This window comes from Mytilus californianus, unplaced genomic scaffold (assembly GCF_021869535.1).
Source record: "Mytilus californianus isolate M0D057914Y unplaced genomic scaffold, xbMytCali1.0.p SCAF_14, whole genome shotgun sequence".
In the NCBI taxonomy this organism is placed as follows: domain Eukaryota; kingdom Metazoa; phylum Mollusca; class Bivalvia; order Mytilida; family Mytilidae; genus Mytilus; species Mytilus californianus.
Window position 1 is genome coordinate 23,235,378 of NW_026262626.1, and position 16,936 is coordinate 23,252,313.

General features: G+C 33.8%; 1 protein-coding gene across 4 annotated transcripts in view; it reads left to right on the forward strand.

Moving 5' to 3' along the window:
- The first annotated feature begins 156 nt into the window (after window positions 1–156).
- LOC127724426 (uncharacterized) overlaps window positions 157–16,936 on the forward strand; it is a 28,970-nt gene continuing 12,190 nt past the window's right edge. The window contains exons 1-3 of one of the 4 annotated variants that reach the window (XM_052231386.1): window positions 157–224; window positions 8,547–8,629; window positions 12,250–12,387. In XM_052231386.1, the coding sequence (XP_052087346.1) occupies window positions 8,575–8,629; window positions 12,250–12,387 (193 nt within the window). In that variant the 5' untranslated portion in view covers window positions 157–224; window positions 8,547–8,574. Of the gene's footprint in view, window positions 225–487; window positions 730–8,546; window positions 8,630–12,249; window positions 12,388–16,936 lie in introns of those variants that run through there. The other 3 variants (XM_052231387.1, XM_052231389.1, XM_052231388.1) reach the window with 3 other exon arrangements.

Consider the following 16,936-nt stretch of genomic DNA (forward strand, 5'->3'; position numbering starts at 1 on the left):
CTCGTCAAATTGAATGATTTTGAAATACAGAATAAATGGTTAGTTTCGTTGAAATATTGACTAACACATAATTAGTTTACTTAATTTAAGCACCTTTGTGCAATTTTCTTAAAATAGGAACAGGGAAATTTCAATTTTAAAAATAGAAATGAATAGGTTTTCTGAATATCAATATATATTAATAGTTAGCACAACATTTGAAATGGCGCTTAAAGGTCACACACGTAAGTTGTATCATATCAATAAGATAAATATTTCCTTAAAGTAACTTTAAAATTGTACGAAAAACAATTCTGCACTCATGTGATTAAAACATCTTTATATGTTTATATGTCACCGAGTATTGTTTTCAGTAAACAAAGTTGAATCATTACATCTCAATTTTTTTAATTTTTGAATCATGTTTATACTCGTCACTTATTAATTAGTTTGCGTCAGTCACATGTATTTATATCAAAGTGTAAAATATAAATCGTAATTTCAAATTGTGTAAATTTGTACGCGCGAAGACATGTAAATCCGGCTTTTGTTGTGAAATCCCAATACGTGTCAAAGGAAATTTTTGAAAGAGGTGTATATATAAGTTATCCGGAAGTTGATAAATGAATGTGTGAAACTCTCACGAAATATTTATGAATAGTCCTCGAGGATAGCATATGGATAGGTCAAATGACTGCATGACCAAAAGATTTCAATGATTATTCTATGACTTGAATTCATTTAAAACAGGTAAATTCATTGAGATTTCTTTCTTCAAACCTGGTATTGTTTTATACTTGTAAAGTCCGCGCAAGTGACACAAACACATGACTTGATTCTAATCTAACTTTAAACTAAACATGATACCATAGAATTCATTATATCGGAAACAGAACAGACCACAAACTGCAAACACAGGATGAAACTTGACCTGATCATTCAATAGATTATATATTACAGAGTTTGGGAGAATGTGTAACCTAGATATTTAATTATCTGTCACTATGAATTAATTGTCTATTGTTCAAACACTACAATACTGACAACTGAGTCGTTTGTTTTCGTTCATCTTTGTTTTTCTTTCATTATCCCTGAATCTGCAAAGCTTGGACACAAGATCTGTATGTCAAGTCAGATTGATTTTCCTTTTAACTATAAAATTTAAACATACTTTTTTCTACAAATACAAATAAATCATATATTTAATATTTATAATATTTACTTGTTAAAACATAAACTTCGTATAATTATAAACAGTACATGATATGAGATGATTGATTGATTGTTGTTTGCTTAACGTCCAGTGCCAAATATTTTATGCACGTTCAGGACGAGAACATATTAGCAATTAACACAGTAGGTAGATCCTGTAATGGGATTCCGGGACGAAGGCGGGACATTATGAATGCCACTGGAAAATGACATTATATTTGATGAGGACAAATATTAAGCCTTGAAATGGGCAAGTAACGGACCTCTAAAAGAGTTGGTGAGGGGGTTCCTTAACGTGAAGAGAGCATGCCGACCTGTCTTCAAGAGGCATAGGATTTAACGGACGAAGCTGCGAATTTATAAATTCCACAAGGCTAAACGGAGGACGCCCCTCTTTGACAAGCGTTTTACTGCCGGTCGAAAGTAGACCAAGTGATGACGATATTTCTATAATCCAAATGGAGGACGCCCCTCTTTGGCAAGCGTTTTACTGCCGGCCGAAAGTAGAGCAAGTGATGACCCTATTTCTTTACTCCAGTCATCCTATAGGGTATATATGATACTAGAGCAGTATGGACAACTAATATTTGAAAGACACTGCATTACCATAGAATGCACTATGTGCTTGTCCGAGACAATAACCTTAAATTGGTAATAATTCAGACAAGGATATGTGCTAATTTTCAACTAATTGGTAGTAGGCCTGGCAGGAAAAAGCGACCGCCTTTCGCCTAGTTTACCTTATTCCTATGTGAAGTAATAGTTATACACCGAGTGATAGGTGTGTCTGGATAAAAAACCCAGACGGCCGGAGGCCGGAGGGGTTTCTTATCCAGACACGCCGTATCCCGAGGTGTATAACTAACTTACACCCAATGCTAAACCCTATATTTGTTAACATTGATTATTAAATGAAAAAGAGCGGATAGCATATTCATTGACAAAATCAAACCAAGATTTATAAGAAAAACATTTTTTTTACATGAAACCCCACTAGTAACCTTACTTTGGCTATGTTCGTTCAAACTTTGACAAGTGAGTAGATTTTACAAATGTCAAAATTGCTGTTTTGCATATTCCCGTTAAATCCTGGTGCTAATATGGATAAGCAGTTCAAGGTTGACCGTTTCGTGCATTCTTATTACAAAAAAAAATACATCATGCTCCTTGTATGCAGTTGTCAATATGGACGGGTATAAGACGGACGACATTTTGAGTCAAGCGTTGGATTTGGTGGAAGAGACTAAAGATAAAGGCAATATTATAACCCAAAGTACTTACCTGTATCAGTTTAATGAAGGTAATCATAAATGTATTTTTTACGTTACGGCTTTATAAAAAAAAAGAAGCCCCCCTCCCCCCTCTTCTCGAGAATAAACAGACATTCATGAGGGATAGGTGTGTCTGGATTAAAAATCCGACGACCGGACACGCTCAACATACAAAAATACAGATTGAATATTTAGGAAGTCCCTTTTTTGGGGCAATCCCGGGGGGGGGGGGGGGGGGTCCGGGAGTCAGAATCCCCGATTTAATTTAAAGATCAATGCTTCAGAATAGAGACATATGACTGGGATCAAAATTTTTACCTCCAAGCAAAGGAGTATTTAGGGAGCAACCATTTTAACTTCAAAAAAGGGGGGGGGGGGGGGTTATGGTTTTTTAAGAAAAAATTCTCGCAAATTGCGAACAATTTTATTTAGTTTCAACGCTATCAATCAAATTATTTTTCCCTTAAAGGATTTTTTTTATTCAAAATAGATGCTTAATATTTTTTTGCGCTATTGGAATTTCCCCAAAATATGTTTTTTTAATATCTTGAAACAATTTGTAGTGAACAGTATTAGTAATTTCTTATGTTCAAGCTATTTAAAAAATAATCAATTTCTATTGTAATGATAATTACACCTTATGTAAGAATCCTGGGTTTTGATTGGTTGATAGGCAGTATATTTTTCACCAATTTACTTTTATCAAATGAATATCGTTCATTTTTAAACAGCGCCGGGGTATATGCAAAAAGGATATGCCTTTTTTACCCTCTCTGCCGTGGTATTTGCCAAAAAATACTCTATCCGACTGGACGCTTGTAATGTCACGATCATCAATGCGTTTTGTACGTTAACATTCGGTGTAATTAAATAAAATTTAGTTCGTTGTCCGTTCATGAATATTCATGACATGTGACCATTCGTTTGCACTTAAAACCCGTGCGGTCATCTTTCTGACCATCGACTCTCGCTATAGCCTAAAGAAGAGACACGTGTATTCACGGATGATTTAATGTATATTTGTATTTGTAATTATGATTACTATAATAATCATGTTTGTATTTGATACATAAGATATAGAATTAAAGGTTATAGCGAGTAGCACACCTACATTTAATCTTTTGTTCTTTGTTAAAGCCATAGAATATAATTACTTTATATTCGGACGAACGTAGTGAGGGAGAATATAGACAGATATAGCATGTTCTTGAGGGGTATTTGCGAAAAATACCGGTCTTGAGAATGAATTTCCCTCGCCTTACGGCTCGCGAAATTTAACATTCTCTAGACTGGTATTTTTCGCAAATACCCCTCCTTAACATGATATATCTGTTCAATAACAATGGACTTCATTTTCGGGATGTAGAAGCCAGAAACCCCGCTCGTCACACCCTGTGGTCAAAATCCATTGTTATTTGTAACAATAGATCTATTCAATTTACACTTGTTTCAGAAATAGAAACTATGAAGTATAACAATAGAAGTGGGGTGTAACATTGATTACATCCATTCTGTTGTGGTTTTGGATCCTCATTCCTTTCATAAACCCGTGTAGCAAGATACTTCAAAATAGTGTATTTATCTTCAACCACACAATATGAGCAAACGAAAATCAATGAATCTATATATAGCATATTATGTATTATTAATTAAGTCAATATTAAAGAGTTAATTTACAAATTTTACCAATTCAGTAATGGAGGTATACACGATTCAGAATCGCGCGTATTATGTGTACTCAAATGTGTAATTATTATGCACATATGGAACGCCACAGCTGTCTTATGTGGAACACTGATATTGCTTTATGTTGTTTTATTATTACTTGATGATATTTTGTCTTTACTTAATATGGTTTTGACATTACGTAATGATGTTTTGATATAACTCAATATGGAATAGTCATAACTTAATGATATTTCGATATTACACGATATGGTTTCGTATTGACTTGATATAGTTTTGTCATTACTCAATATGGTTTTGTCATTACTCGATGTGGTTTCACCATTATTTAATGTGGTTGTGTCATTAATCAATGTGGTTTTAACATTACTTGATGTGAATGTGACTTAATTAACGTTATGTAGTTGTTTCATTACATGATGTGGTTTTGTTATTTTGTAATGATGATTTGCCTATTCTTTATATGATTTTAACATTACGTAATGATGTTTCAAAATTTGACAATTTTACACTACATGATGTGTTTGTTTCATTATTTGATGTGGTCCTGTCATTCTTTGATGTGGTTATCCCATTACTTGATGAGGTAAAATCACGTGACCAATTCGGAAAAACCTGTTCTATTTTTAGATAGATTTCCATGTCGAATTCAAGTCATTATTAGAATTAAAGTTTTAGTAAGCATTGAGTTTCGAGTTGGACTTCGAGTTTGAGTCACATTTAAAGGTAGAGTTTTAGGTAGAACATTAAATTTGAGTCACTTTTTGAGATAGAGTTTGAGTAAGATTCGAATTTAAGTCTCATTTAGATTAATTAAGATTATGAGTTGAAATTCGAGCTATCTTATATGAGTTCGTAATTAAATTTTCTATCGCGGAACAAGGACTTTTGCTCGGGCTTCCGGAAAGAGGGCTCCGGGGTATGCGTACAAAAGATAAACAATGTTACAGTATACAAAACGCAACATAGAAGTTGAAATAAAGCTAGATGTGGTGTGATTGACAATGGGACAACTATCCACCAGAGTTTAAATGAAGTGGATGTAAGAAATCATATATAGGCAACCGTACAGCCTTCAACACACCGTATAGTCTGCTACAAGAGGCCACCATGCACCATGTGAAAAAATTCAAACGAAAAAACAAATGGTCTTATTTATAAATAAACAATTTACAAAAAAAAATGACACACATTTATACAACGACAACAATTGAACTTCATGCTCCTGACTTGGGGCAGGTACATAAAGAAAGTGCACGTGGCGGAGTTTAACATGTATGTGAGCGCTAAATCCTAACCTTACATCGGACTGTTACAGTTGTGTAACAGCTCAACACGAGAAAAAAATGTAAACTAGACAAAGTGATGCCCCGCACTCAACTCATTTAACCGCTTATAGCCAAAAAATGACAAAAAAAAGTTCAATTATCTCCCAAAAGAGCAAAAGATAATAAAAATAAAAACCCTGACCACATGCACACCTTCAATATATGTACAAACAGCCAGCAGAGTGAAAACTTCCTAGCATTCAAACTGTAGGAGGAGTTATCTGGAAACGCTCTTCTTATGCAAGTAAATTTCCCAAAAAATTACAAAGTTCAACTATCTCCCAAAAGAGCAAATATTAATAAACATTAAACCCTGACCACATGCACACCTTCACTATATATGTACAAACAGACAGTACAGAGAAAACTTCCTAGGATTCAAACTGTAGGAGGAGTTATGCGGAATAACTATATACCCATAATGGGACGAACAGACGGACGGACGGACGGACGAACAGGGGTAAAACAATATGCCCCCCCCCCCCCCCCCCCAACTTTCAGTTGCGGTGGCATACAAAACAGTTTCATTTGGCTGATTCAATAGATCGGTATGACTTGGTAATATAAATCCATCGGGGTGATCTCGGATGCTCCAGAAAGGCACCCGTCGTGTTATTCGAGAAAGTACAAACTCAGTGATTTGGTTTTATTTGGTAATTTACATTCAAGGAAAAGATGAAGGTATTATGGTTACGACCACTGGAACATGTCCGTCGTCACATGTGAAACAGATATTCCAAAAAGTTTATTTTTCAATTAGTGCGAGGTAGATCAGGGAATTCAATTGATTACAAATAAAAGATTGATATTCGTATAAGTTCAAATGATCATTTACTCTAAAAAAAAATCGGAAAATTCTTATTTTATAGTATTGATGCTTTGTCGCTTAGTCCGAGCCCCCCTCCCCCCGTTTCCCTGTAACTTTAGTGTGAGTTGATTTGAAGTGTTTCATTTGTTAACAATAAAGTTCAAGTCTTTTGATTTGTGTCGAGCCTGCGGCATCAATGTAGCGGCAGTGAGACACAACAAACCTATATTTCGTCGTCGATAGTGGCGTCGGCATCACCATCTCCATTTTTTTTTTATTTCTATTGAGTTTAACCTTTCATTATACAGTCATGTTACTAAACATGTATGCCATCATAATTTTGTACTTTTAGAATATCATACTGTATTTGTTTACCTCGACTTTTGTACCTGTATTTATATTGTATGTTTCTCTGTAAACTTGTATTTAGTTTTTTAGAGAATAAAGTATCTATGTATCTATCTATAGATCGTTAGGTTTCTAGTTTTTTACATTTTTCATTTCGGGACCTTTTATAGCTTACTATAGGGTAGGGGTTTTGCTCATTGTTGAAAACCATACAGTTTTGTTTTAGTTAAATAAAACCGAATTAAACTGTTTTGACATAATAAATTTGTAAACCTCCATGAAGTGTTTTAAAACTTGTATAGGAGTTATTCCTCAATTTCAAGAAAAAGCATCTACAGAAAAACATTTTTTTTTTACCGATAAATGTATAGATAAATGTACAGACGATCAACATGACGCTTTTACACTTACATCAGCAATATCAGGCGAGACACATGGTTCCGTGGAATATTTTACAAATTTATTACAAAAATACTGCTTCCGTTTGAGAACTTAGGATAAAAACAACAGGACCAAGTGGTTTGGGGATATCCCAATTATGTCCGAAATAGTGTAAACTTTTTAATACTTTTTTTCTTATCATTGTCTGCCGTTCCCCTTTTTCATACCAAATAACTCTGAACAACCACTGCAACTTAAATTTGAACTTTAACTCAATGGATAGCGATACCCATCCAAAGCACATTAAACAAACGATATATTGAAATCTGTTTAAAAATAGAACATATTTTTTTCCGAATTGGTCACGTGGTTTTACCTCATCAAGTAATGTGATAACCACATCAAAGAATGACAGGACCACATCAAATAATGAAACAAACACATCATGTAGTGTAAAATCGTCAAATTTTGAAACATCATTGCGTAATGTTAAAACCATATTAAGAATAGGCAAATCATCATTACGAAATAACAAAACCACATCATGTAATGAAACAACTACATAACGTTAAGTCACATTCACATCAAGTAATGTTAAAACCACATTGACTAATGACACAACCACATTAAATAATGGTGAAACCACATCGAGTAATGACAAAACCATATTGAGTAATGACAAAACTATATCAAGTCAATACGAAACGATATCGTGTAATATCGAAATATCATTAAGTAATGACTATTCCATATTGAGTTATATCAAAACACCATTACGTAATATCAAAACCATATTAAGTAAAGACAAAATATCATCAAGTAATAATAAAACAACATAAAGTAATATCAGAGTTCCACATAAGACAGCTGTGGCGTTCCATATTCACAAGGCAATCGGTTGTCTTAATTGGTGCTTCGGCCTTATTTTAGACTACAGAAAACGGAAGTTATTTCATCGGGTAGCAGTATATTCATATTATGTAACTATATTTTTGTAAATGCATGTACACAACGATTAAATTTACACAAAGGATAAGTGAATAGCAATGAGACCCAACGAAATGAGCTAATCCAGATTTAAGATATTGTGAACATTTGACTTATCTTTTTATTTGGGTCAACAGTGCAGTCCGTTATCGATGATTTGTGTCTATAGTTTTCAAAAAACAATGTTTAGATAACTCCCGGTATAATATTTGCAAACAATCCAATTATTTTGTGTTTAACTAAGTTAATTTTTCCATGCACACTTTGAAGTGCCATCGAATAAACTTTGTCCATATTTAAGAGACAATAGCACACAGAATCGACCAGTGCCGAAGTTCGAGTCAAAATAGATTTTTAGCGTGAAGATAAAATTAGTCAATAGTTTTAACTGTTTAATAAAAATAAAAACAAAAACAAACAAAAACACTCGAACTGAAAGAAAATTTAGTAATTTTAAATATTAAAATGCACGATGTAAATCACAATTTTGCACAAACACAATTTTCGTCAACAACATTTAATGTTTTACATTCACTTTTGTTTTAGGATTAACATTAACGTTGGATGAACAACGATGGTAAAAATGGATGATCCAAACTACTGCAATAACAATTTTGCAGGAGCACAAGGTATATAAGTTAGAAACAGGTTTTTATACGACCGCAAAAAAGTTACGTTCGTATATATTGCTATCATGTCGTCGTCGTCGTCGTCCGAAGAAATTTAGTTTCCGGACAATAACTTTAGTATAAGTGAATGGATCTCTGTGAAATTTAACCACAAGGTTCAATAGCACAAAAAGGAAGGTTGGGTTGATTTTTGGGGTTATGGTCCCAACTGTTTAGGAATTAGGGGTCAAAGAGTGGCCAAAATTAAACTTTGTTTGAATTCATGGATTTTTTTTATATATGCTGAATCTAACCATGGAATTAGATTTTGGATATTGGACCATTAAGTAGATTAAATGTCCCATTTCAATTTTTTAAGTTATCTGACCACATTTATTCTGTGTCAGAAATCTATAATGTGTCAAATATTTAATCACTATCCAAATTCAGAGCTGTATCAAGCTTGAATATTGTGTCCATACTTGCCCCAACTGTTCAGAGTTCGACTTCTGCGGTCGTATCCAGCTGCTCCAGACGGAGCGCATTTTTTTACTCGTGTCATAAGGAAGGATATATAAACATGATGAACTCGTATCCGTCTGTCTAGCTTCATGTGTATACATTAATATATACATGCTAACCCTGCGTCATTTTTCCTGTTAATCACAACCACTTTTTTTCCTAGCTATTTATTGCACCTACAGTATATAATCTGCTTTACCATTGCAGTCCGACATATTTCCAGGTCTTATTTCATTCTTTTTTGACAGGTATGACCTGAGACAGTTTAGGCCACACCAATTTGATTTGTAGTTCTTCGGACAAAAGCTCCAAAAAAGATTGGGCGAGCGAGCGAAATTTTTTTGATTGTATTTTTTTCTTGAAAATGAGTTTTTATGAGGCGAGTGCTCTACAAGTGAAGCGAGCGGTATATTTTTTTTTTAATTGTGCGATTTAGAATTTATGTACATGTTAAAACTGGGTTACCTCATAGAAATAGGAGAAGAAACATGCTCTAATGCATATAATTCGATGGATTGGCGCCTGAACCATACCCAACTTTCTTGTCTCGCTGTGGTTTGGTTAATTTTGATTATTTTCGTCAAATAACTTTTAATAAGCTTTGTCTGCGTGAATTTTCATTAAAATTCATACATGTGTATATATTAAGGAAGCATTGCAGGTGCAGTTTAACAAGAGGAATTATGTTAGTTAGGTAAATGACATATGCTGAATAAAATTTAAATATGTGTATGTGTCCCAAAAAATGCCCCTGAAAAATATTAAATATATCAATATATGGTAATGATTGTTTATTGGCTGCTTGATGTCCACTTGGAACTATTCATCCATACTAAGGATCAACATAATGAGTGAGGTGAATATTTCAACTCAACGATATAAGGATGAGGCTTAGAAACGGGGAAATGCGAGGATCTGCCGAGATATTTCCCCGTTTCGGGCCGACTCCTTATATCGTTGATATGTCAAGTCAATGCACTATTATTGTCTTTATACTGCAATCTAGAAAATAACATTTTCAATTGTTATTTAATGTGTTAATATTATTTATTTGATTTAAATATTGGAAAAAATCCCCCTTTAAAAAGGCCTCATATCAGGCGGAGAAATATACAACACAATAAAATGTACATTACCTGTTGAAACCACAATTGATTGTGAACGAATTCTTTTGAGTATGGACTAAAATATCAGCAATAAGCATAAAACATAATGATTTATTATAGGTTTCAAACAAAAAATATCAACAGGTGAAATATGGTTTTCCAAAAATTGTAAAAGAAATTAGTTTGAGTCGTTGTATACATTGGAAACAAGAACAGGTTGAAGAGGTCGTATGAATAATTAAATATAGTGTTGGCAACTTCTATTTAAATATTCATGAGGAAAAGTGATATCGGGTCAGTGACTGTATATGATATAGAAATATACAGTCAACGCATTTTGACTGCTCAAATAGAACGAGTGCAGTATAAATGTAGTTATATTGCTATGCATGTAGATCTCAATGTATTAAAATATTCCCTTAAAATACCTATCACCACATACAAATGCATTATTCTGACAGCAAAATACTCTTTCCTTTTGCTCCTAAAAGCTGCAATGCATTTTAAACTCTTAAGTTTGACTAGAAGTGGTTGAACCAATTACACATCCTTAATTATTATGAGTATACCAATCACAATACCACCACTTTAGTCTCGAACGGTGGAACTCTTAAATTTTCACTTACAAAAGAGTTGTGCTTGCATACCAATAGACTAACAAGGGGGTGTGGGGTTTCATCAAAATAAGATAAATCAGTGATTTTTAAACAATTCATGGGAATTTAATATTAATTTCATTTAAGATAGATAGGTCTATTAAACAACAAACATTAGAGATAAATTCTTTGTAAGAACAATTTTTTATTGGAATATAGACTACCAAACAATCTCGTGTGTGCCAAGAAAATTGAGAGCTTTAAAACTTTGGTTGCTCTCACATCGTTGGACTAATTTTCCAGCGTCTCTCTTCCGTTGCTATTGATGCCATATCCTGGCCCTGCAACGTACTTACAAATGTATTCAGATTCAGGACTATGTATTGTTGAAACAATGATCGGGGGTGACGATGGTTTTAACGAACATTGATGTAATCGAGGTCATTTAAAGACAGATTTTTAATATTTGTCTCCTAGAACAGGTCTTCATAGATAAAACGAGATGCATTTCGGATAACTGTGTGTTCAGTAACTACTTGTCCACGGCAATGAGCTGACACAACTACATGTTGGCATCCCGATTTTTGACCTTCTATTTACAATTCGATTTATCACACGTGCGTTTGAATCGATCGGAGCAATATATGCACATGAAAAACGTCTATGTGAAATAAAAATTCAAGGAGAAACTAAATTTGGAGCGGCATGCGGCCCAAAAATTTGCGGAAGCGCTAATTATTTTTTTTATTGAAAAGTCAATTTCTCCAAAACAGGAGCGGGAAAATCCAAAGAACTATTAATCAAGTTGGTGTGGCCTTACCACGTGGCACGTATGGTGCACGTTAGGTGCACGTATGCGAAGTCTTGCTGTTTACTTCCCTGTAATTTTGCTACATAGAAATGAAAAGTTTCACAATTGGGAAGCTTAAATCATCTGTTTTTGTTGGTTTTGTTAGCTCATCTGGCCTTGACGGCCATGTGAGCGTTAGCCATCACTTTCCGTTTGTCATCCGTTCAATCGTCGTCTGTCGTCAATCGTCCGTGTTATTTTGAAAATTATAGGAACGAGGTTAAGGAATGAAAACAGCAAAAATGATCAGCATGACAAGCTGTATCTACTTGATATTTTTGACAACACGTTTTTGAGATATTTCCCCTTAAATGTTGATGTTTGCCGTTTTTGCAGTTTTTGCTGATATCTTAAAAAACTAATGGAGCTAGGTTAGACATGTAAATTGCAAAAATGATCATCAACACAAAAAATAACTATTGTATGTTTATATAAAAGTCATTATTGCCAAACTGGCAAGTTTTCCACCAGATGAGCCATACAGGCACAGGTGTACCTTGTTCTTAACCAACTCCCATTGTAAATTTCTAGATGTAAGTCAAAATATGAATTATCATTATTTTACAGAACGAGTTACTAAAAAATCCTATCTTCAAATGTTTGTGGATTATTTTACCGGAAATGGAAAAATCAAAAATATCTATATATATCCCGACATTTCTGTTGAACAAGGAAGGCAGACATTAGATATACTTAGTTACAAAGGTACGTAAAAAGCCAATGATACCAAATTGCATGCACCTTATATGAATGAACGGCGATATAGGGTACACGTGTACTTAAAAGAAACAGAAAAGTAACGCCACAAACTAAAAATGCAAAATAAAACATACAAGTATCATACGTCAAGTATCTAAGAGTTGACATACGATTTACAACAGTAAAACACACGTTTATTGTGACAAGTATTGCCTGATTAGAATAGACCATACATTCCGGGAATCATTTTTTTCATCAGACTAATGTTGTGAGAGCTGAACTTACCAAAAAAGAATCACGGAAACAAGTTACTACAGACTTTAATAAAATTGAGAATGGAAATGGGGAATGTGTCAAAGAGACAACAACCCGACCATAGAGCAGACAACAGCCGAAGGCCACCAATGGGTCTTCAATGCAGCGAGAAACTCCCGCACCCGGAGTCGTCCTTCAGCTGGCCCCTAAACAAATATGTATACTAGTTCAGTGATAATGGACGCCATACTAAACTCCAAATTGTACACAAGAAACTAAAATTAAAATGATACAAGACTAACAAAGGCCAGAGGCTCCTGACTTGGGACAGGCGCAAAAATGCGGCGGGGTTAAACATGTTTTTTGAGATCTCAACCCTCCCCCTATACCTCTAGCCAATGTAGAAAAAACAAACGTACAACAGTACGCACAGTAAAACTCAGTTTAAGAGAATTCCGAGTCCGATGTCAGAATAGGAAACAAAAGAAAATAAACAAAATGACAATAATACATAAATAACAACAGACTATTAGCAGTTACTGACATGCCAGCTCCAGACCTCAATTAAACTGATTGAAAGATTATGTCTTCATCATATGAATATCAGGCACAATCCCTCCTGTTAGGGGTTTAGTATTATACCATCATAAAATATATGAGAAGAACATAACCCGTGTCATGCCAACAACTGGTTTTAGAATAAATATGTTTAATTCCGATGCAAAGACCCTATAAGTGAATCAATATTAAAGCCAAAATATGCAATCTTTAATGACCTGACAACAGTATCGTAACTATATCCCTTCTTAATAAGTCTGTTTAAAGGTTTTGTTAGCTTTTGAAGTGAATACTGACATTTTTGTGCTTTGTAAAGAATATTACCATAAAAGATTGGATGTGAAATACCCGAACGTATAAGATGTCTGCATGTTGAGTTATATTTACGAATGATGTCCTTATACCGATGATAAAATTTAGTAAATGTTTTGACTAGTTTATGATATCGAAAACCCTGGTGTAATCATTTTTCAGTAAAACATAAACTTCTCTCGCTAAAATCTAATACGCTGTTACATACACGAGCGAATCGTACAAGTTGAGATATATAAACACCATAAGATGGTGACAAGGGAACGTCACCATCTAAAAATGGATGATTAACGATAGGAAATGAAAAATCATCTCTTTTATCATAAATTTTTGTATTAAGCTTCCCGTTAATGATATAGATATCAAGATCGAGGAAAGGACAGTGGTCATTGTTAGTATTAGCTTTATTTAAAGTAAGTTCAACAGGATAAATTTCTTTAGTATACATGCTGAAGTCGTCATTATTGAGAGCCAATATATCATCAAAATATCTAAAAGTATTGTTACATTTTTGTATCAGATTTTGTTTCGATGGGTCTTTGCTGATTTTAGTCATAAATTGTAACTCATAACAATAAAAAAAACAGGTCCGCAATAAGTGGTGCACAGTTAGTCCCCATTAGATTTCCGATAACTTGACGATATACGGAATCTTCAAAGCGAACAAAAATGTTATTAAGTAAAAATTCAAGGGCAGATATAGTATCAAAGCATGTCCAATTGACATACCTCTTTTGTTTGTTGCTACTAAAAATGACCTAAAAGAGTTTGAACATATGTATTCGCTTTCAACTTTTTAAATGCCCATTTAATTAGGTGTGTGATTTTTTTCTTAATAAGAATATGAGGCAAAGTGGTATATAGGGTAGAAAAATCAAAACTCTGAACAGATTCAAAATCACCAATATATGCATGCAATTTATCAAGTACTTGCAACGAGTTTTTGACACTCCAAAAGTAGTTAATTCCGCTTTTTTCAAAGGCCTTATTTTAACAATTAATTATCAGGTTTTTGATTGTACCAAGTGTACTAATAAGTAAAATAGACAATTTAGTAGTGGAACAATGACTTGAAGACGAAATAAATCTATATTTGTAAGGTGATTTGTGTAGCTTCGGAAGCCAGTACATAGTTGGGACTTTCATTGTATTTGGTTCTGCTTGTAAAGAAGTAGCTAATAGTTTATGTTTGTTACAGATATCGTTAAAAAATTCTGAAAATGAAGTCAGTTGGAATGTTGGTGAATTCGTGATTTCCTTTTGCAGAACCTCAATGTAAAATTTACGTCAAACTATAATGATATTATCAGCAGCTTTATCAGCCGGGACAAAAACAATTTCTTTTAGTTTATGTTTGATACGAGAAATAGGATTTTTATGGTTGTTGTTAAGAGTAAAATGTTAAGAATATATAAAGGTTATTTTCATTCAAATACCAAGTTCGAGGACTAACTGACAACTAGAAGAGTTTCTTACCCCAAAAAAATATACACGGAGCATCAATATTTTAACGCAACATTTATCTTCAGTCGTAATCGTAGCCAGAACGATTCATTAATATATTATTGATTGTTGCTTATTGGACGTCCAGTGGCAATTATTTCATCTTTAAAAACCATACAACATAATGAGAAATCGGAGGGATCCTCATTTGCATATTTATCATGTACGTAAACTTTCATGGATATTTTGTCAACATCTCGAAAAGGAACTTTCCAAATAAACAAATGAATATGAACGTATTTAAAACTGAAAAATTAAAAGTCTATGAGGGAGCTGAAAATTCCAGTTCAGATACCTTTGGCTCTGTGTCCCTATTTATGACCTAATAATAATTAAGGTACTGCAATATCCCCCCCCCCCCCCCCCCCCCCCCCAAAAAAAATCAAACTCATCGAACAACAGATATGTATCATTGTTTTATAACCGCCTAATATGATCACAAAATGCTGTAAGCATGAAATGCGTTTAAGGAACCTCTGTATACATTTCATTGTATTTTACCTTAATCAAATAGTTTAAAATTGGCAGGAGTTCTGACTTAACTTTTAAAATCTAAATGAAAAGGTGTAGGATTCAATGTTATATTTGTTTGTACGTGGTCAAAATAAATGTTATTTTCCTGTAAGTCACCTTGTTTTTAAAATGCATACGGAGATAAAGGATGCATCCGTACTGTCGTATTCACGGACGTATCGTTTTCATCGATGTGTACATTGTTAAATTTCATTTGCCAAACATAACGGTTTTAAATTTGTTCTGCATGTGCAAATAAATTCTAAAAACGATACAGGTCTAATTCACAGTGTGTACTGAGCGTACTTTTAATTTTTGAAAGGATATAGTTTATTTGACTGGACAGCTGTTGTGTGTATTTTCCCAAATCTATACTACTAAAATAATGAGCTCCAATTTGTTAGCCGGCATGACGTAAAAACGACGAATCAAAGAATTCAACTGTATATATAACTAATTCAAAGCAGAGAAAACTGTGCACTTTACAATTAGTATGACTTTATCAGATGACAATACGAATACTAAAAATCCAGGCTAAAAATAAGGTAAAGGTACTTTAAATCAGTCACGGACCCGCGATGTCGCGGGTGTGTTCTAGTATAACATGATTATTATTGTCTTATTAGACGTGCTAGAAAAGTCGACACTACTGCTGGCGCTCGTGTTTGGTGGAAGATGAATCCACTATGATGTAGGGACCATCTCATAAAGTACAAATACTCCATCATTTTTGTTACCTGTATGGGCGTCTTTGATACCGCTGAGATTAATCTTAAACAATTATATTTATTAAAGTACGCAGGAGAAGATCAATTATATATTTTAAAAAGCAAAAAAGGTTTAATAAATAAATTTGTATATCAATATATATTAATCTAGTGAATAATTTATCTTGACTGTTTTAACATTTTGTAAACAAATAGTTAAACGGTGTAGTCGTATAAAACCGGAAGTCCCAAAGGGACACATAAAAAAATAATTAATCCGTGATCTCGGATTGGTATCTCGGATTGACAATTCGTGATCTCGGATTGACAATCCGTGATTTCAGATTGACAATCTGTGATCTCGGATTGATAATCCGTGATCTCGCATTGCTCATCCATGATCTCGGATTGCTAATATGTGATCTCGGATTGCAGATATGTGATCTCGGATTGATAATCCGTTATCTCGGAATGCTAATCCTGAACTGAATAACTTGGTTATAACTTAGTTTACTTATTGACGTTTCGTCTCATACTATATGTACTCACATAAAGCCCTCAAACCACTTTTATTGGAAATATATTCATTAGATATAGTCTGGCCTAGTCGTCAACAATGACTTCAGTTACATGGGAACTGTAAGAAAATTCCAACTGTTTTAGCAGCCATTGATGGTACATCCCATGTCATATACAGGCCTCAAGTT